General features: G+C 42.1%; 1 protein-coding gene across 4 annotated transcripts in view; it reads right to left on the bottom strand.

Moving 5' to 3' along the window:
• Positions 1–19,722, bottom strand: part of SYT14 (synaptotagmin 14) — a 176,372-nt gene extending 156,650 nt beyond the window's left edge. For 3 of the 4 annotated variants that reach the window (XM_073339006.1, XM_073339005.1, XM_073339008.1), the window contains exons 1-2: positions 19,416–19,722; positions 3,179–3,226 (exon numbers count right to left, since the gene is read on the bottom strand). In XM_073339006.1, coding sequence (XP_073195107.1) covers positions 3,179–3,226; positions 19,416–19,428 — 61 coding nt within the window. In that variant the 5' untranslated portion in view covers positions 19,429–19,722. Of the gene's footprint in view, positions 1–3,178; positions 3,227–19,295; positions 19,353–19,415 lie in introns of those variants that run through there. The other variant, XM_073339007.1, reaches the window with a different exon arrangement.
• Between the last annotated feature and the right edge of the window lie 352 nt (positions 19,723–20,074).

Here is a 20,074-nt window from a genome sequence, read left to right on the forward strand (position 1 = left end):
TTCATGTCTGTGATCGCGTGACCAGAGAGATTGAAGTGTTCTCCGACTGGTTTATGAATGTTATAATTCTTGACATCTGATTTGTGTCCATTTATTCTTTTACGTAGAGACTGTCCAGTTTGACCAATGTACATGGCAGAGGGGCATTGCTGGCACATGATGGCATATATCACATTGGTGGATGTGCAGGTGAACGAGCCTCTGATAGTGTGGCTGATGTTATTAGGCCCTGTGATGGTGTCCCCTGAATAGATATGTGGGCACAATTGGCAACGGGCTTTGTTGCAAGGATAAGTTCCTGGGTTAGTGGTTCTGTTGTGTGGTATGTGGTTGTTGGTGAGTATTTGCTTCAGGTTGCGGGGCTGTCTGTAGGCAAGGACTGGCCTGTCTCCCAAGATTTGTGAGAGTGTTGGGTCATCCTTTAGGATAGGTTGTAGATCCTTAATAATGCGTTGGAGGGGTTTTAGTTGGGGGCTGAAGGTGACGGCTAGTGGCGTTCTGTTATTTTCTTTGTTAGGCCTGTCCTGTAGTAGGTAACTTCTGGGAACTCTTCTGGCTCTATCAATCTGTTTCTTTACTTCTGCAGGTGGGTATTGTAGTTGTAAGAAAGCTTGACAGAGATCTTGTAGGTGTTTGTCTCTGTCTGAGGGGTTGGAGCAAATGTGGTTGTATCGCAGAGCTTGGCTGTAGACGATGGATCGTGTGGTGTGGTCAGGGTGAAAGCTGGAGGCATGCAGGTAGGAATAGCGGTCAGTAGGTTTCCGGTATAGGGTGGTGTTTATGTGACACAAAATGACACAAAATGAACTCACACGAAAATGACAAAAGACAAAAACACCACATCACCTGCTGAACACTTTTCATAAAGCAATCACTCTATATCGGACAGTAGTAGAAAGAGAGAGCCTGACACATGACGCTTGGTATAAAAGGCCTGAACTAAAACAGTGGTCAAGCCTTGTACATAGAAGCCAAAGTTAGCAAAAGTCAGCTGTGAGGAGAAATCAGGCCCTGTTACAAAACATGCCTGCTTTCAAGTTCATAGAACCTGGCAAGAACTGGGCTGGCACTGCAAAAAAACACACATTCTTAAGTCGTGCTAGGCACAGGACACTCATGGAAACACATTCCAGAAGGGTGTTACCAGAACACCCCGATACAGGGTTATGGTGTAAACACACTCCCCGAAGATGATACAAGGACACACTAACACTCTCTTAAAGAAAAGGTTACGATGACAGGGTGATGAATAGAGATGTTTGATTGAACCAACATGTATAAGGTAAAAGGTGGTAACTAATCACCTCAATACATCAAGTTGGCAATATGTAACTTGTTTGCATCAGTATATAAAAGAAAGGTCAGAGGGTGCGTCTTTGGCCAGCCAAGAAGGGAATGGAAAGTCCCACCATTCACCAAGCTGCGTCCAGTGCAATGGGCATGCATATGCTAGTATAACTGTAGACACTGATCCGGGGAACTAGGACCATGCTTCATTGACAATAAACCTGGCTAGGTGCCTTCGCTACCAAACCAAGTCTTGTGGTCTGATTGAGAAGTTGGATCACAGTCTTCTGTATGGCCTATCTGGCCAGAGCCAGTGCAGCATGCAGAGAGAATACACAAGCAGCCTAAGACTTACTACACAGACTTATCAGTCCTCATCCTCAAAGGAAACCTGCACAAAACTGTCAAAAGATGAGCCTGGGAGTTTAAATTTATAAGTTTGCTAGATACCAAAAAACACGGACTGAATAGACACACTGGATTTGTGGCTTATTACAACAATCTATAATTCATTAGCAACTAGCCCCAGCTATTTCCCCTGACCCTCTCCTTTCTTCCTATGACTGGAGGGGTTTTAAAAGGCCACTTCACCTTGAATGGTCCCTTGAAATGTGTGTTAACTACTTATGCTAAACAATCTGTTCCATCTTGTATTTAGTTGTGACACTAAGGAAGGCTATGTCTACGCAGCCATTAATGTTGGTCCAACTTATGTCGTTTGTAACAGAGTGCTAGGCAAGAGCAGCTGGGCACACACTTTGGTCATGGCAGCTCCACTCAAACAATCCAGAATGGAGCTGGTTAAACAGAGTGTGCCTAATTGTTTGGAGAAATAGAGCTGGAAGGCTAATTAAGCCATTAAGCAGAGGCTATAAATAGGCATAGGAAGAAAGTAGAAGGTGGGGAAAGCAGACAGTAGGAGGAGTAGAGAATTTGCTCTTCCCTGCTTGTTGCAGGAGCTAGGGACTCCCTAGGACAGTTGGAGCAGAGCCATATGTAGTATGAAGCGGTAGGGAACCCACATTGTAAACAAACTACTCAAGGTGTTGGACCAGCACAAAGGTCTCGGAGCGGTTTGTGGACCAGAGCAGAGGCAGGAGTCAGAGGATCCAGTTACATTGCTCAGAGATGTAAATAAACCACACCCCTGAGCACCATAAGCTTCACCAACAGAAGCACCAGTGTGGTCAGCACAAACTGCTGCTGTTCGTTGGGGGTGGATTAACCTCCTATCGTCTTAGAGTGGCTACACTAGATAACTCCCAGTAGCGCAGCTGCATCAGTGCAGCAGCACTGCTGAAAGCTCTCTAGTATAGCCATAGCCTAAGGCTATATCTACACGAGCACTTTTGTCAGTCAAACTTTTGTTGGTCAGGAACACCCACACACACCTGAGCGACATAAATTTCTTCAACAGAAGTGCCGGTGTGGACAGTACTAGGTCAATGGAAGAGCTTCTCCCACCAACATAGCTACCGCCGCTCGTTGGGGGTGGATTAATTACGACAATGGGAGAGCTCTCTCCCCCATCAGCATAGAGCAGCTACATGGGACACCTTACAGTGGCGCAGCTGCAGCGGTACAGCTGTGACGCTATAAGGTCTGTAGTGTAGACATAGCCTAAGTTTCCCAGACCTGAAGAAGAGCTCTATGTAAGCTCCAAAGCTTGTCTCTCACCATCAGACATTGGTCCAATAAAAGATATTACCTCACCCACCTCGCCTCTCTAATATCCTGGGACTGACATAGCTTCAACAAACACTGCATACAAATTAAACAGAAGTAATTTTACAGCAATTTGAAAGTATAGCATAAATAACCAATTTAAAATATTTCATTGTTCCCAAAAATTAGCCTTAAAATTAAACACCCATTTTAAAATATTGTGTACCTTTTCTAATGCAGATTAGCTCATGTACACCACAGGTTCGTTCTCCACCTATTTGAGAAAAACAACATTAGAAAATAGGAAATAGATATTATGAAATGTATTCTAATATTTAATGAGTTTTACAAACTGCAAGAAAGATAAAGGGGGAAAACTGAGCGTCACTTAATGAGGACATTCCAAAAGAATAAAACAAGTTCCTTTTTTCAGAGGATATTATATGTAAATAGGAAATATGAAAACTCAAACCGTTCTTTGGTATTACTATTCTACTAAAGATGCAATTATTCATGCACTGGATTCAATGTATTAAACTGAATATTAAATTATCCCTAAACTTTTCATGTGGACTTTACACATAGAAATCTGTGAGCTAGTCACCCCAAACCTTTTCCTAACTATAAACCAAGTCCTCTAGTTCTGAAAAGTTGGTGAGCCACTTGATCAGCACATGGAGTTTCAGAAAGCCAGTTTTAGAACATCACGTTGACACTCTGTTGCAATGTCTAATTGATAAGTTGTACAAAACAGGTTTTATCCTCTCAGGAAAAAAAACATAGAGGTTATTGGTGTCATTCCCATCATCCCCAGTTTTATCAAGTTTTTCCATTTGGCGAGGGTTTTTTTAAACTTATGTTACTTTAAAGTACTTAAATGGGCATAACATATACAGTACTTGAAAGCTCTTTGTTACTAGAAAAATTAGGCTGTAATTTCAGACTGTGAATGAAAACTAACTATTCCAAAACGTTCAAAGGGAAGCAATGAGAACATTGAAACTTGTTATGCCTACTAGGGAAAGTTAAGAATTGTCTAGAAGCCTAGAGAAAAAGAATGGGATGAGAGAAAAGCTTGGTTATTGGGTGAAATAAAGTGCCATTAAGTGTTAAAAAGAGGAGTGTGTATATATATATATATAGTGGCAAGATAGCCAATACTAGTATGGTGGGTCCTGTGCTTTTCTTGGCAGGGGGCTAAGATGCCAGCCCTTGCCCCTGCTCTTGGGATGCTGAGGTCCCTGATACTGGGCCGAAAAGGTGGGAGAGAAGGGAAGCGGGGGAGGGGTCTGGGTTTGCTCCTCACTCTGAGCCCCAGCCCCTCTCAACCCCTGCAGGTTCTTACCCTCTTCCCCCTTCAGTGGGGAAACTTTGGTCCTTAGATGTTGAGGGAGGAAGTCTCCCTCTTCTGCTGGGGCAGGGTCTCCCTTACTTCAGTTCTCTGGTTTATCAAATCTTACAACACACCTCCAAGCTCCAGTCCTCTTTCCTTCCTCCTCCTCCTCAACTGCCTGAAGCAGGGGGTTTTATTAGGTTCCTGACAGGGCTTAATTGACTACAGGTGCTCCAATTAACCTGTAGCAACCCTCCCTAGTCTACAGGGAGCCATGCTTTAATTAGCCTTAGGCTTATATATTTCCCCTGTACCCCTGCTCCCTGACTATGTCTCTCCCTCTGAGGGAGAGCGCTGGTGCTTAACCAACTAGTCCTGTCCATGCTCTGGTACCGGCTCAACACCCTGGTCCTGGCCCCGGGTTTCCTGACCAACCTCCGGACATCGATTCTAGAATTCTTTTGGTCAGGAATGCACTGGGCCCCTGTTGGGGTTCTTCATCTAGCCCTGAAGGAAGGAAGACAGGGACTGAAGTGTCTGCACTGTGTCTTCCGCCTCCAGGCCCTGCAGAGGCTCCTCTATAGTGCAGGTAGTTCGACGTGGAGCAAACTAGCGCACTCCTTCCTGCGTCGCTTCCAAGGGCTCCGATATGACCAGCAGCTCTTTTATCTCTGTCCGAGAGGCCTTCCGTGAGACCTCTCCAGGCTGCCGGTCTTCTGCCAGGACCTCCTCCTGACCTGGAAACTGTTTTCAACTACCACGTCTGCGGCGGCCACTGTGGGAGCGGCTCTCCTCGCAGAGCCCCTGCTACACAACCCCCAGCTCCGTCTGCAGGTGGCGGAGTCCCGCTCCGTGCACCAGAGTTTGGTCCTGGCAGAAGTGACGAGAGTCGGAGACCTCCTGGACTACGACCAGGGAGACTGGCTGGATCCCCTGACACTCACTCAGCGCATGGGACTCTCCAGACCTCGTACCCCCCCCAGCGCATACTTCAGGAGGTGAAGGCTGTTTTGACGCCTGCTGCTCAGGCTTATCTCAGCCGAGCCCTGCATGAGGGCGCACCCTGCCCACCCTCTACCCTAGGCCCGCCAGACCTTTCAATTGGGCCCCTACCCCGTAGATCCCAACAAACCCCTCACCCTTTCACTGCAGCCGGTCAGCTTCCAAACTGCGCCAAGGAAACATCTATACACCCTCATGCTTCACACCCTCATGCTGGTGTCCCACCCCAATACAAAGTGGCAGGACCTCCTGCCACCTTTGGAGGGTGAGCAGCCCTGGTGGGCCAGCCTGTATTCCACCTTGGTCCCGAGGCCCATCAGGGACATTAGTTGGAGGCTCCTTCACGGAGCTGTGAGCACGGGTGTGTTTTTGACGCAGTTCACCCCCATCCCGGACACTTCCCCTTTTTGCAATGTGAGGGAAACCCTGGCACATGTATATTTAGAGTGTGCCAGGCTGCAGCCCCTTTTCCGGCTCCTCACAAATATTTTATCATGCTTTTGGCTGTGCTTTTCCCCTCACCTTTTTATTTACACTCCTCATCCATGGCCCCACAAAGTTGTGGGATCTCCTGGTTAACCTCCTCCTAGCCCTAGCTAAAACAGCCATCTATAAAACTAGAGAGAGGAGGTTGGCCAATGAAGCGTCCTGCAACTGTAGGGCCATTTTCCGATCCTCAGTACATTCACGTATCCGGGCGGAGTTCCTCTGGGAGACGTCCACCGACTCCCTTGATGCCTTCGAGGAGCGGTGGGCGCTGTCTGAGGTTCTCTGCTCGGTGACCCCGTCCGGTTCCCTCCATCTGACCCTTTGATTGAGGGGAAGAGCGAGAGGCCCCAGCTACTGCCGCTGTGGATATCATCATCGTCACCTAGGAGGGGTCCTATCACATGTGGGTGTGCATTTCCCTCCCCCCCCCAAACTGCCCACCCTGCAGCCATGCCCATCTTGTTGGGCACTCTCAGGAGAGGAATAATCGGTGACACTGGGCGTGGCACCAGGTAACTCGAAGGGGTGGAAGACCACGACTGTCAAGAAAGCCCCCCTGCTCTGGGCCCAGGCTAGCCTGAACACTTCTCCCTCCTGAAGGCTGCTGTGTTATACCTTACGTTTGCTTTTGTTTTATTGCATAGTTTTGTTTTTTCCTTCTTGGCGATTCTTTGTAAGTGTTATGCAAATAAATTTTTTTTTCTTTTTTTGAAGCAAAAACCACTGCTCCCTGGCCCTCCTGTATCACAATATACTCGCTCCATTTAAACAAAGTTTTTATTTAAGTTTGACATCATCCAAACTCAAACACTTAAACTCAGGGTAATACTAAGTTACAGGACATCTCTTAACCATATCTTAATGCCCATTAAACATGTTTCCACTCAACAGACTGTGTATTCACAATGAACTTCTTTCTGACTGCAAATGATAAGGAAATATACATAGAATACATTAATCTCCCTCACAGCATAATGCAAAACCTTAATTAGACCCTCAGCAAACATTTAGTGTTGACAGAAAGTGTACAGGTTAAGCATGTGGTGTGTTAAGTGTTTAAGGGGGAAGAGTGCATGAGACTGTAATTAATTTCCCTTAGAAGGTAACATTAATGTGTTGTACATAGTACATTTTCTTATATATTGGAGATAAAATATTCCTTACGAAAACAGAGTCTGTTCCTGTCAGTGTACAGATGCTGTGTAAACATTAAGGTATGGTAAAGAGATATCCCATTAGTAGGCATTTTCTTGAATTTTAGAGCTTGAGCTGGAGGGACCACTAACCTCAAGACCTTTTAAACAAAGTTTCTGTTTATGGAATTTCCCAGATTTTTAATACAGCAAGTATAGGAGAGAGGTTTTTTATTAGGAGGGGGAAAAAAGGCCAAAGGGTGATAAGGATGCCCTCGACTTCCCCTATGGCATAGTCTACAGAGGGAGTGGGAACATTTGCTGTTGGGGAAGTGGGAGACAGCATGCATAGTGAGGAAAGGACTAACTGTGTTAAGAAAGGTGGGAGAGGGAGGGGACAAAGAAGGCCTTTCTCTACACTTCCAACTCCAATACAATAGCTCCCGTATTCCTGAAAGTAGGGTAGGAGATCTTGTCCCATTCTGGATTTGCTCACACTAGAGCTCTAAAAATAGCCATGTATACAGTGCTTTGAAGCAATGACTTGGGGTAGCCCAAGTCTGTCGACCAGGGATCGGAAGCTCACTTCCATAGGCTGTGCAGACATACCCATAATCAGAGGTACAAAGCTTTAACATGGCTGGAGAGATCTCAGAACTGGAGCTCCAAATTCCGCTCCCCCGGAAATGCTAGTCACTGCTCCCCAGTTGTGCCAAAGTTACGGTATACACCTTCTCCTCACAGTTTCCCAAATGTAGACCACAGGGAAGGACCCTTTTCCCTGAGGATAGTTTGTGGCTTGTTTCTGGTGGGACTGAAAAGACCCAAGAGATGGCAATTTTGACTAGAGGCAGCCTCGTTTTCACATGGCAAATGAGCACTTAAGTATACTAAATTACAGGTGAAGTAGATTCCCAGTTTTCTGGGGGATGGAAGGGTAAGAAAAAGCTCTCCATCAAATTATTATTCAGCCCTGTGAAAGATGTACTGAGCTGGGAGCCAGAAGACCATGAGTTCAAATCTCATCTATTCCATTCACTCCAAAGACCTTATTATTGAGCAACATCTCATATCCCTATATTATGAGGTGGCAAAAATCATCCATGCTTTTCACATATGAAATAACTGAGAGGTTGCACAAGGTCATCTCTAGCAGAGCTGGGACAGACACCAGGGTGAGAGTCTCTCCCCTGCTCTTGCCACTTTATGCTGGGCAAGAGGGCTGGGAAACAGCCTAAAAAGTCTCTAAAAAGATCCATTTCCTTCCAGGAGATATTCATCTTCATGCAGGGACTGAAGAAGACAGCTGCAGGCTATCTTCCAAAGACCCCTTCAAAGTCCTTGCATAGGGGCATGCCAGAGATAATATGGCTGTGTGTGGGAGGAGTACGTCAGAAGTGGGGCTGAAACATGTAGCACTGCAGAGATTCAGGGCAGCACTGCTGCCCATGGGCAGCCAAAGGCAGGCTAATATAACTTAGATGCAACCCCCTCCTGGCTTTAAAGCCACCTGAATGCCTCTTCCTCCTAGCCTGTTGATTCTGTGCTGCACCTCTCAATTCCTGTCATTGATTCTGCCCCTCAAAAAGCATTTGCCAAATCTATGTGCTTGGCTATGCTATCAGTAACCATGGTTCTAACCACAAGACTATGCACCTCTCAGAATTAGAAACAGAACCCAGAATTCCTTACTCCCAATCCCCCCCACTACTCTAACCTGAAGACCATTATCCCCTCCCAGCTGGGAACAGAATCCAAGAATCCTGATTCCTAGCATTATATTGCTGTCTAGCAAATAACCAACGCACTGGTTAAGTGCCATTTCTCCTTTTGGGGACATCTCTTCCACAAATAAAGTAGTTAGAACTTTGCTTAGTTACAATCTATTTTTATTAAATGTACATTCAAGGAATGCTGGCAATAACTGTACAGAAAGTGTGAATGATAAAACCACCATTTGTTAGCAAAAAGGATATGAAGAAAAGTCAAACACTAAAAGTGTTTCAATGTCCCATTTAATTTTAACTCAAAGTAAAAGATTTAGTTTAAAATACCTCTGAAAATGCAGGCTTTACTCAGACTCTGTGCTTGGGGAAGATACAATGTATTTTTCATGCAAATCAAAGAATGAATCCTTCCCAAATTAAAAAAAATGGAACCCAATCTTAATTTAGAGGTGATGCCACTCCTCTGTAAAAGGGTATCTAGCTCATCGATCTTCAGTCTCAACAGGGTAATTTATTACGTGGTCATTTCTCATTTTAAGTGTAGTATATGCTTATACTGCTGCTGATCAATACGCTAAAACAATTACTGTTAATGATTCCTTCATATTGGCATAAGAATTTATCTACTCGACATGAATGAAGATGAAAGAAATGGTAGAATACAAAGGATCAAATAGATCAAAGGAATAAAACCAGATAACTTTCACACTAAAATGCAAAAACGGTCAAGAATTGTTAAGTAGCAAGTTAGAAAGGGGCCATGCTCATCTTAAAGTGCAGAATCTATTTCTTCTGATTCATCAAGCTCAAAATGTGCCACTGACTGGCAATTCATCTACTGAATGGGAAAGATAAAATATTGATGAGTTTGATGATCCTGCAAGGAAGATTTTTTTCAAGGTCACCGCTGTTATCAAAATGTAGCTAGAACGATCATTTAAGTCCCTGTTCCAGGTTTTCCAGAAGCTTTTCAACTTTAGCTTAGTTTAGGAATTGTATTTTTGTCCTTGACACACAAAAAACTGAAAGAATGATGGGAGATTTGGCTGTTTTTATGGCATAAAAGCTCAAACCAGAAATCGTTAAGATAGTCATAGGCAGAAATACTTCTCCCTAGACAGATTTCAACTCACTAGTGAAGAAAGAAAATTATGGAAAGAGCTAAAAGAATCAACATTGACATTAGATGGTAGGTTGAAAATGAGAAGTCATTCAATAATTACCACAAACATTTAGTCAAGAAAAGGAGTACTTGTGGCACCTTAGAGACTAGCAAATTTATTAGAGAATAAGCTTTTGTGAGTGAGCTGTAACTCACGAAAGCGTATGTCCTAATAAATTTGTTAGTCTCTAAGATGCCACAAGTCCTCCTTTTCTTTTTACGGATACAGACTAACACGGCTGCTACTCTGAAACCTGTCATTTAGTCAAGGAAATGTATTCTTGTTTAATGCTATTGATTCTACACATGAAAATAAAAAACAGAATACCACGTCCAAATTGCTGAAAATCCCATCCAGAAATCCAGAGAAAAAATTAAACAAAAAGAGGTCTTCACCAATTTTCAAACAGTGAAAAATAAATTGAAAAAAAGATGAGAACTGAAATCATCCTGAAGCAACATACTGATATTCAACACACTACTTGACGCTTGTTGAGAATAAAGTATCAACTAACACAGTTCAAAAGCATTAACGTAAAAATCACCATCACTCTCCTGGTTGATTCTGGAAGACTGATATCCCAACTTCTCAATTAAATTTAGTAGAACTGAGAAAAACTGTGTCTCTACAGCCAACTACCATAAGTATGCTGAAATTTGCACTGAGCACAAGGAAAACAAAACATTTCTTTTAAAACAGATTTAGTGGCTTTCTAGAGTTTCTTGTATAAAATATGAAGAATTTACAGCAACTTCATAGATATGAGGGAGAGACCTCAATATTGATGCAAAATTATATTAATAAAAAATTTGTTTTTATTAGATTATAAATTTGTCTGCATCTTTACTGAATATTAAGATACAGCTACAAATGTATTATAGCCAGAATGCTTGAAAGATATCTGTGGTATGTTTTAGTTAATTATGTTATAAAAATTTCAGGCTGGCTAAAGAAATTACAAGAGGTTTCTGCTTTCTGTCTCCCAAGAACAAGCAAATGGCCTCAGAAGATTATTGTACCTTAGCCATAGAGCCATGAGTGTTATACAAACTAAGAAAAGCTGCATTTTAAACATTACCTTGCTTTAACTTTTATACTATGTATTTTCTTTTGTTCTATGTTTAAAAGATATATTGGTTATTTAAATTTATGCTTTGTACAAAATATCCAAGACATTTAATTGATATACCAGATAGACTGTAACTCTAAGGACATTGGGTAAAGAGACCAACACCTGGCTGCATATTCAGAAGCTGAAGGTAGCACCTAAGCCAACCCCAATGGCATGAAGCCAATGAAAAGATGACAGCAACAAACTTGGAATCTAAACAAGCCTGAAAAAAGATGTCTTCCTAACTTCACGGAAACAAAAAGGAAGAGTATTTAAAAAAAACCACCCTCAGAAGTGAGCACACACACACACAAATCCTGTGCTACCCTACTTAAACAGCAAGCATTTATCAACTTATCTTTTCCATCTCTATAAGAAAGCTGACACAACAACTAAGGAAAAACAGAGAAGGCTCAAGGGGAAAAACAAAACAAAACAAAAAAAACCCAAAGGATAGCTCCTCAAGATTTCAACATGGATTGGTGAAAGAAAGTTAACTAAGACACTGCCAAGAGATTAAATTTAAAACTCTTCTAATGATTTTATTGGGATATGAAAATGCTGTTATAAATTAAACCATTAATAGTTGCTGCTGTTAATCATCAAATGGTTAGACCGCATACACCTGAAGAGGAGTCAGGGGCTTTACACTGAAACAAAGGAAAAGAGGGATTTAATTGGATCTAAGATTCTTAATATTGGTCAATTGCTATGTTTCAAGGCAGCTCTTTAAATGGCTTCTGCTCTAAATCACCGATTTGAATACCTCCTTCAGTTTCATAGGATTGAGTTAAGATTGCTTACTTTTCCCAGTTATAAACGAGCTGATTATTAATAACTAGACAAGTTCTATCTACCCTTAAACAAATTATTTTGTCCATACATAAACAGCTTCTAAGTATCTAATAGATACTAAGACTGGGTTCTTAATAATTTGGGAAAACAAAATACTTTGGTTTTAACTTATCAAATGAAGAGCATCCCCAGTGGTGGTCCACTCTCAAAGGTAAATACATCTGTAAAAGCTCTCCATAGACAGACATACAGAAGAGATTGTAATGAAAGTAGCCAATCACTTGTGTTTTATCATTTGTGTTGTTTTAATATTTTCTTTTACTTTCTTCAATAATAAAATATCCATGGTTAATAATTCTGATTATTTTACTGGTTTTAATCCTGGTGTCCCCTAAGGTATGTAAAAGAACCCCTTTGAGTAAAATAGTGGGAGTCAGAATGATTGATGCAGGTTATTCATTACCCTATCTTTTGATTTTGGGTTTCCCTGATTTGTCAGTAAGACAAAGGAGCTGGTCTACCACTTCTTGTTTCTCTAGAGTACATTTTTCAGTAATTTTTAAAATAAAATTACTCTGTTTCCAACAATTTACAATTATCCCTTTCTACCCCACCCAGATTACAGGCTGGTGACACTACTGCTGAAATGCTGTTAGAAATTTGGCTTGATCTAACTAATAAAGAACTGGAACCACACAAGAACAAAATCAAAACATGATTCAGAGAAGCTATGGAACCTTTCCATTATTTAGCCAACATGACTGATCGCAAATATAAAGATCACATGTTGAATCCAGCATACGAAGAGGTAGCTGAAACATGGCTGATGGAATATAATCCTCTCTCGTCATTTTAAATTGAAGATCTAGATTTCTACCACAAATCTGTGTGTCTGAGTTTGTATTCACAGTTCTGACTGCATCATAAAGTAGAAAATTGTCCAAATAAAGTCACAGGAGACAGGACAGTTGAATTTTATCAATTTTTAAAATCTCTGCACTCCCAGCCTATAAACTTTGCATCATATGATCAAGTTTAGCTCATTCAGATAGATTTAGCTGAAACTTTATAATAGACTACATGTTGAAAAAAGAAAGTTGGGAAACATCACTCTTCATCTTGTATGTACAACCTTAGTTCTGTGTCCATGCATTACAATAGCCTTTAGTTATATGGCCAAATGCTATTGCTCAAAGTACAATATATCATACAATTTCCTCTACATCATTGGTTATACGTCATAATGAACTAATATCTTTCCTGACAGACTTTTTATATGATAAATTTTGTTCTCTGTGAGGGATGTATTTTAATAATTAAGGTTTTATCTTACAAACCATCACCTACAATATATAACTTCACTCACTTGTGGACCATATGAACGGATGGACTGTGAATGGCAGACAGTCAAGGAAATACCATTATACAAAAACTACAGTAAGCCATACTTACACAACATATATACTACATATTAAATCTAAAACAACAACAGTGAAAATCTTCAGGTTTCTATAGGACTCCAAAGCCTACTTCAGAGCAAACCACTTCATCCCCTTAACTGTACAAGGAAGGCTTTGATACTGGATTTTAAAACATACAGATGCAAAATATCCAATACAAATGCAAACCTCTAGATTTACTTGCTTGTGTAAGATATCTCAGAGCAATGTGCCCTCCTGCAAACTTCATATACAACACAGAAGCCCTCCCACACATTTATATGAAAAGCATATTGAAGGTGTAAAGAAGCTAAGCATTCCTCTGGTATCCCTTTTATGGATGGGGGGGGGGGCGGAATCAGTGCAAAATGTGCATGCAGAGCATGACATTTTCAAGGGTAATAAATCCATCAAATAAAAAAAATAGAGTTTACAAGAACTCACAAAAGGCATTTATCCTTACAGAGGATTACTCAAATGCCAATTTCAGTGTTTCCCAACCATTTTGGCTACAAAGCTGTGAAAAACATGGCAAGATTTTATTATGGGAAAGCATAATTGATTTATTCTTTTAGTAAAATCAGCTGAATTGTTTTTGCTCAAATAAAAAACAAAATCCCTTTTGGGCTGAAAATAAGCCTGGAAAATTTCAGCTTATGAAGGTAAAAGTTTCATAAAATAAAAAAAGCAACTGGCAAGGGGCTTGGTATTGAACTCATTAGTTATCCTTAACAGTATATATTTAAAATTATTACTGGTTATTAATTTAAGGATCCACACTTTTCTCTTCTCTCTGTCTTCATTTCATCTTATCAATGGTTGACTTGCAACTTCCATGTTCTTTTAATGTAGTTTTTTTGGCTATCACTATACTGTTCACCATTTGCTGGTATTCGTTTGATATTTTGATAAACTTGGTAATCTACTACACAATTCAGTTCTTCTCTTCCAACTCTTGAATGCAACAGTAGCTTAGTGTGTCAACCCCCTTCTAATGTATGAAAGCCTCTGCTTCCTATAGAATCCTAAACATTAGGGTCAGAAGAGACAACTTGAATAACCCAAATTAATCTCTTGCATTTTGCAGAACTATTCTCTGTATCATTCCCATTAGGTTTCAGCTACACTAAGATTTTTCTGAAAATCTCTTTTCTTGGCACTCATGTTGTTGTATTCATGCAGCTCTGTAAGTGGTACCACTAATACAGAATGGCTCCTAACTTTTTTAAGCACCTTGTCATCCAACCCTGCAGGGTGGTAATGTGAGCATTTGATCTATGTTAGTACTCCAACTATTGCTAGCACCAGTGGAACTAAAACCAATTCCACAGTAATGTTGGGAGATTTGAAGAAAAACCGCAGTGTAGGGAAGGGCCAGTATATGTAGTCTAACCTGATCTTAAAGTACTCACAAACATGGAAATTCAACCATCTCCCATGATAATCTAGATCCCTGACAGACTGCTCCTTATTGTTAATAACATTTTCTTAATGCCCAGTGTAAACTTTTCCTTCCTAACCTTCAGGACATTTGTCCTCGTCCTGCCATCATCAGTAATTGATTTATTCCTTCCTTCATTTATACTGTTACACAGAAGCCATACATGAAACTGTAAGTTGTACCCTGTCCAAGCCTTCTTTTAAAGTAAGCAAATTTACCTCTAAGCACTTCCTCATATGCCCTTGATCCAAATTATTTGTTCTTACTCTAGTTTTAGATTTATCCTTCCTATTTTATGAGGAGCAAAACTGGACACAATAATCCAAGTATAGTCTCACCAAAGCTATGCAAAGAAGCACTATTATCCCTCTGGCTCCTTACATCAAAGAAAAATACTGTTATTTGGTTAGTATTTTGTAAAAAGCACTGCAAGCTCAGATTGAGTTTGCCATTTCTCTGCTAGATTTACTGTCTACTGTCCTACAAAAGGTGTTTCTCAGACTTACTAGTTTCTAACCAATGATCCCTCAATTTGAATCTGTGCTATTTACTTCCTTTTCATGTTGCATAGTATACCTTCATAATTATTAATATTAAACAACCTCCACTCCTCCCAGCAAAACCTGCAAGAGTCAGTATAAATTTAAGAACTCAGTGAGTTTGAACTGGTGAATTTCTAGCTGCAGTCTCACCTTGGGGAAATCAGGTGTACAACTTTAGAGAGTGAACAAGAGGGGAAGGCCCAGAAGGGTGGCAGAAGTAGAGGATTTACAGAGCTATCCAAATGCATCATCTCAGATCATAAAGCATCCATTCTGTCCCTGTACTTTTCCCTCCATACTTCATGCAGCATGGCTAAAGAGATGCTATCATCAGCTTCTCAACTGGGTCCTGTTTTACCAAAGCTCTTTAGCATATGTCTGAGCTTAGCCCTTTCTCCAAGGGGGGGAGAAGGGAGTGCAGGTGTGAAAATGAAATTAATGCTGCTATAAGCAACATTAACTTATGCTGTGAGAGTATGAAAGAAGCATTGCTCCTCAGTGGTGCACTCTCCACCCATCCCAGCACACTGCCTGAAATCCCACAGAGTCCCAAACCCCAGTGACCTGTGGGAAAGCAACCCTAATAGAGTCACAGAGTGCAGTTAATAGGATACATTCCTTTCAACTGCTACTTTTGGTGACTTACTGCTCCATTTTGCTTCCAATTTTCCCCTCTGATGCAGCCCACTCTTCCAATCTTTCAGTCACTTTTCCATTTGATGCCATCATTGATTGAGTTTGCCACTCCTCCAATTTTTGTGTTGTCTGAAATTTTTATTAGTTGAAACTTTAACTTCTTCTATTATTAGTGGAAATATTAAACAATGTGCTTCCTGTATCTACCCCTCCAACGTATCTTACACTTGACACTCTGCCTTACTTGTTTTGTCTGAGGAGTGAGAAACATACGACAGATAAGGTTGTCAAAGTAATTCTGTAGTCCCATTTCAGCCTGCCCCTTTCCTAGTTGTCCTCTGCTGTTTCCTGGTACTTCTGGAGTTGCTCAAGCCAAACCTAAACTATCTACCTGATATTTAAAAAATATGTTAATGTATTTTTTAAAAATTACTATCTCCACAATGACTGGAATTTCAGCTTCATATTGACTTTAAATGATTTTATAACAATATGTTTATTTTGAGAAATCATCTCAGCAAGTTTTATAATGGTAGCTACTAGTAGAAAATGTGGCTTCCCAAACTTCACCTCATGAAGTACTACTTCATTTTAAAAGCTTTGTCAGTAACCAAAGTATTTCCACACTGTACAAATGTAGCTATAAATAATTTCACTGATCAAAATAAATTGCACTTGCTTTCTTCCTTACAACTCTTAATATAAAGAGCTTTACATGAGAAAAACAACTTAGGTTTTTCAGTTAGCACTGATGTAAACTGGCATATGTTAACATGACTGACATAGAAAATATCTAAAATTATTTTAAATACATTAAAAGTACTTCTTTACTAGAGCTAATAAATACTATTTTTAAGTTGATATTTTAATTGTGTAGATTTCAAATGCTACTATAATTACTTTGTTTCAAATGTTTTAAAAAAAACCCTTTGATATTTATTCTAAATGCTGAAATTTTTAACCTTGCAGATTCCCTGTAGTTACAAATAATAATAATAATATTGAACTAGTACATGGTGTTTTTAAAAAAATACTTTCTATGAACATATTTTATGTCTAATGATTGTGTGAAAATGTCTTGGACACACAGTAATTTCTGTATCTGAGTGCTGTAAGACGGAAGTCCTGCTCCTTTACTCTGATTGCACTGGGGAAGACAAAAGCAGTAGCATGTACCAGGGATAACTAATATAAAAACATGAATTTGATTAGTTGACTGGTAAAGGGGGTTGTCAAACACTAAAGCCAAAGGCAAGGTGCTAACAAGCAGACCAAAGAAGGAAGAAAACCGAACTGGGAAGGAGAAGGGATTATATATACACACACATCACTAAAACTGGAAAAAAATATTATTTATGAAACAGAATGGATGCTACACTCTTGCTAAATCTATAGCAGGGGTTGGCAACCTTTCAGAAGTGATGTGCCAAGTCTTCATTTATTCACTCTAATTTAAGTTTTCGCATGCCAGTAATACATTTTAACGTTTTTAGAAGGTCTTTCTACAAGTCTATAATATATAACTAAACTACTGTTGTATGTAAAGTAAATAAGGTTTTTTTTAAAATGTTTAAGCTTCATTTAAAATTAAAATGTAGAGCCTCCCGGACCGGTTGCCAGGATTGGGGCAGTGTGAGTGCCACTGAAAATCGGCTCACATGCCACCTTTGACACACATGCCATAGGTTGCCTACCCCTTGCCTATAGTAATGAAATTCATTTCAACTCCTGCCTTCACCAAGAGAATTAAATCAATACTTAGCTGCTCAATTTCATAATGGGATTTGCATCAGATTTTCAGGAGAGCTCAGCTCCTGTTTAGGCCACTTTATTTAAGTGTCCAAGTGGAAACTGAGCTCTTTTGAAACACTGGCCCCGCACTGCAGATAGTGAGCACTTTTGAAAGTCTGAATCTTTTTTGTTTTTTTTTTAAACATTTTTAGTAGTATTCTTCTTTCTACCACTCATCTTTCAAAAATAGATTTCAAATACAGAATTCAAAGGGTGATAAAAAAAATATCTTCAGATCCAATAAGCTCTGATGCATTTGGAGGAGATTCTCCATTTTAGGGATAAAAGTTAAGGCACTGTTTTAAAGGACACTGTCAACTTGATTTTTTTTTTGAATGACTAATTTAAAAGATTCCAATTAATGACAGCACATCCTTTATATTATATAGGAAGTCCTGTCTCTCCCCCCCATAGACACCTGAGAAGGGATTTTTGTCTACCTCTGTTTAAAGGGGGCTTTTCAGCATGGGAGAATTCTACTGACCAATTCTGGTTCCTATGTTGCAAGCTACTCCATCTGGGTGAACCCCTGCACGCACACAGGGCCCCCTGACTCTGTGTGGGGACTGGAATCTGCTTGCATAAAGCAACTTCCACAGTTATAGGAAGCCAAGCCCCTACCTTTCACAGTGAAACTGACTAAAGTGCTGGCAAATGTACAAAATAACCAAACTAATAAATAGTTTTGGAATTTTTTAAATGATAGCTTATTTCAGCTACAGTAAGGGAAAAAAATTTTGACAAACGTTCTGAAATTGACAGTGTACCTTTACAGTCTCCTTCACCGGAAATTACAGTTTGGGGGTTTGTGAGTTTTTAATTACATTTATATATTTTTTCCTCAAGATTGAATGAGGTTTCAAAGCAAACTGTGCGGATTCAGGAGTGGCACCCCTTTCAAAACAGATGGTCATCTTCCAACACTACAACAAGTGTCTATCATCCCTTGTCCTCCCAAGTGCCCACTCCTTTAAAAAAAAAAAAAAAAAAAGAGCAAGTGATGGTGTAAAGAACCTGGAGCAGACACAGACAGCCCTGCAAGTCTCACTCCCTGGGCAGTAGAGAGAAAGAGGGAGACTCCATCCTTTGGGGAAGGAGTTTTAAAGCAACTGATGAAGTCTCCCCAGGGAGGAAGAAGGGGGGGGGAGGTTATGCTGCGTGGGTTTCGATGCGATCCACAATCTCTGCGACTGAATCCTGAGCCTCTCATTCCAATGGGCTTGCAAACAGCGGCAGCCCCCCCAGCAGGCTGCGTCCCGGGCTCCGCCTAGCACCTATTGGAAAACCAGGGAGGTGGGCGGGCGCAAGACAAACCCCACTGGCGCCCCGCCCCGGGCCCCTGCCCCGCACCACGGTGCGGGGCGCTCAGACCCTGGGCTAGTCTCCGTCTTCTCACGGCCAGCAACCGGCGAGAGGGGAGCGTGCAGCGAGGGGAGGCTTCCCCCCACCCCAGGCGGAGTCCTCGGCAACACCCGCCCGGTGGCAGCTGCCTGGCACCCCCGGGGATTATTTATTTACCTACTCGGAGACTCCTCGGCGCAACCACAACAGGGTGGGGAGAGGCCCGGGAGGGAACAGCACCCCCCCGCGTCCCCACCCACCTCTAGGGTAGCTGCCCTGCTGCAGCCACAGACGCCGGGCACCATAGGCTGCAGCCAGCCAACGCCACGGCGCAGCCGGCCACCCGGGTACCACCGCGACCGCTCGGCGCCACAGTCCCGCTTTGCCAGGGATTATTTACCTGAGTGGGGAGTGAGCCCCTCCGCCCCGCTGGTCCCTCGCCCAGGGGAGCCCCCTGCTCCCCATGCCCGCTGGGAGGAGGATGTTCAGGGGGAGGGGAGCCCGTTATTGGCCTACTTACCATCAATCGCCATGATCTTCCAGGTGGGCCGTACCAAGTGCAGCGCACGCAGGAGGCACACCGACAGGCAGCGGCTAGAAGAAAGAAGCAACGGGAGGGGGGGGGGCCTAACGGGGGAGGGAGAATGGCGCGTGCCAGGGCAGTGGAGCTGCGCGTGGCGCCGCCCCCTTTCCCCGGGCCAGAGGCGCGCCCAGATTCGAAAGGGCGGCAGTTGGGTGGCGGAGGTCGACGCCGTCCCGACTCCGAGGCCAACGGCCGTCGGTGCCCTGGTTCCCGACTGCTGCCGCCAGCGGCCCCGGCCTGCGTTCCATCCTGCTGCTGCTCCAAGCCTTGCGCGCGCTCTTCCGGCCCCTGCTAAGTCCCGGCTGCCTGAGCCCAGGGAAGTCCGTGGGGTTTGTGCCTGTGACTCCAATGGAAGCAGGATTTGGCCCTGTTCGGGGGTTCAATGGTCATTTCTGCTGCGCAGCCAAGGAATCGGGGCCCAAATCCCTGAACGCACTACAGCTTGTTGGGAATTTTGCCCTAGCGTTCAGTAGGATCAGGATTTGGTCCATTTAAAATTCGGCATAAAGTGCACATTCTTGCCCAACTGCCAAAAACAGTTGATTTTTTTTTTTCAGCAAAGACAGAACTTTTCCCCTCCAAAATAGGCAGAATTT

This window comes from Lepidochelys kempii, chromosome 3, assembly GCF_965140265.1.
Source record: "Lepidochelys kempii isolate rLepKem1 chromosome 3, rLepKem1.hap2, whole genome shotgun sequence".
NCBI lineage: Eukaryota > Metazoa > Chordata > Testudines > Cheloniidae > Lepidochelys > Lepidochelys kempii.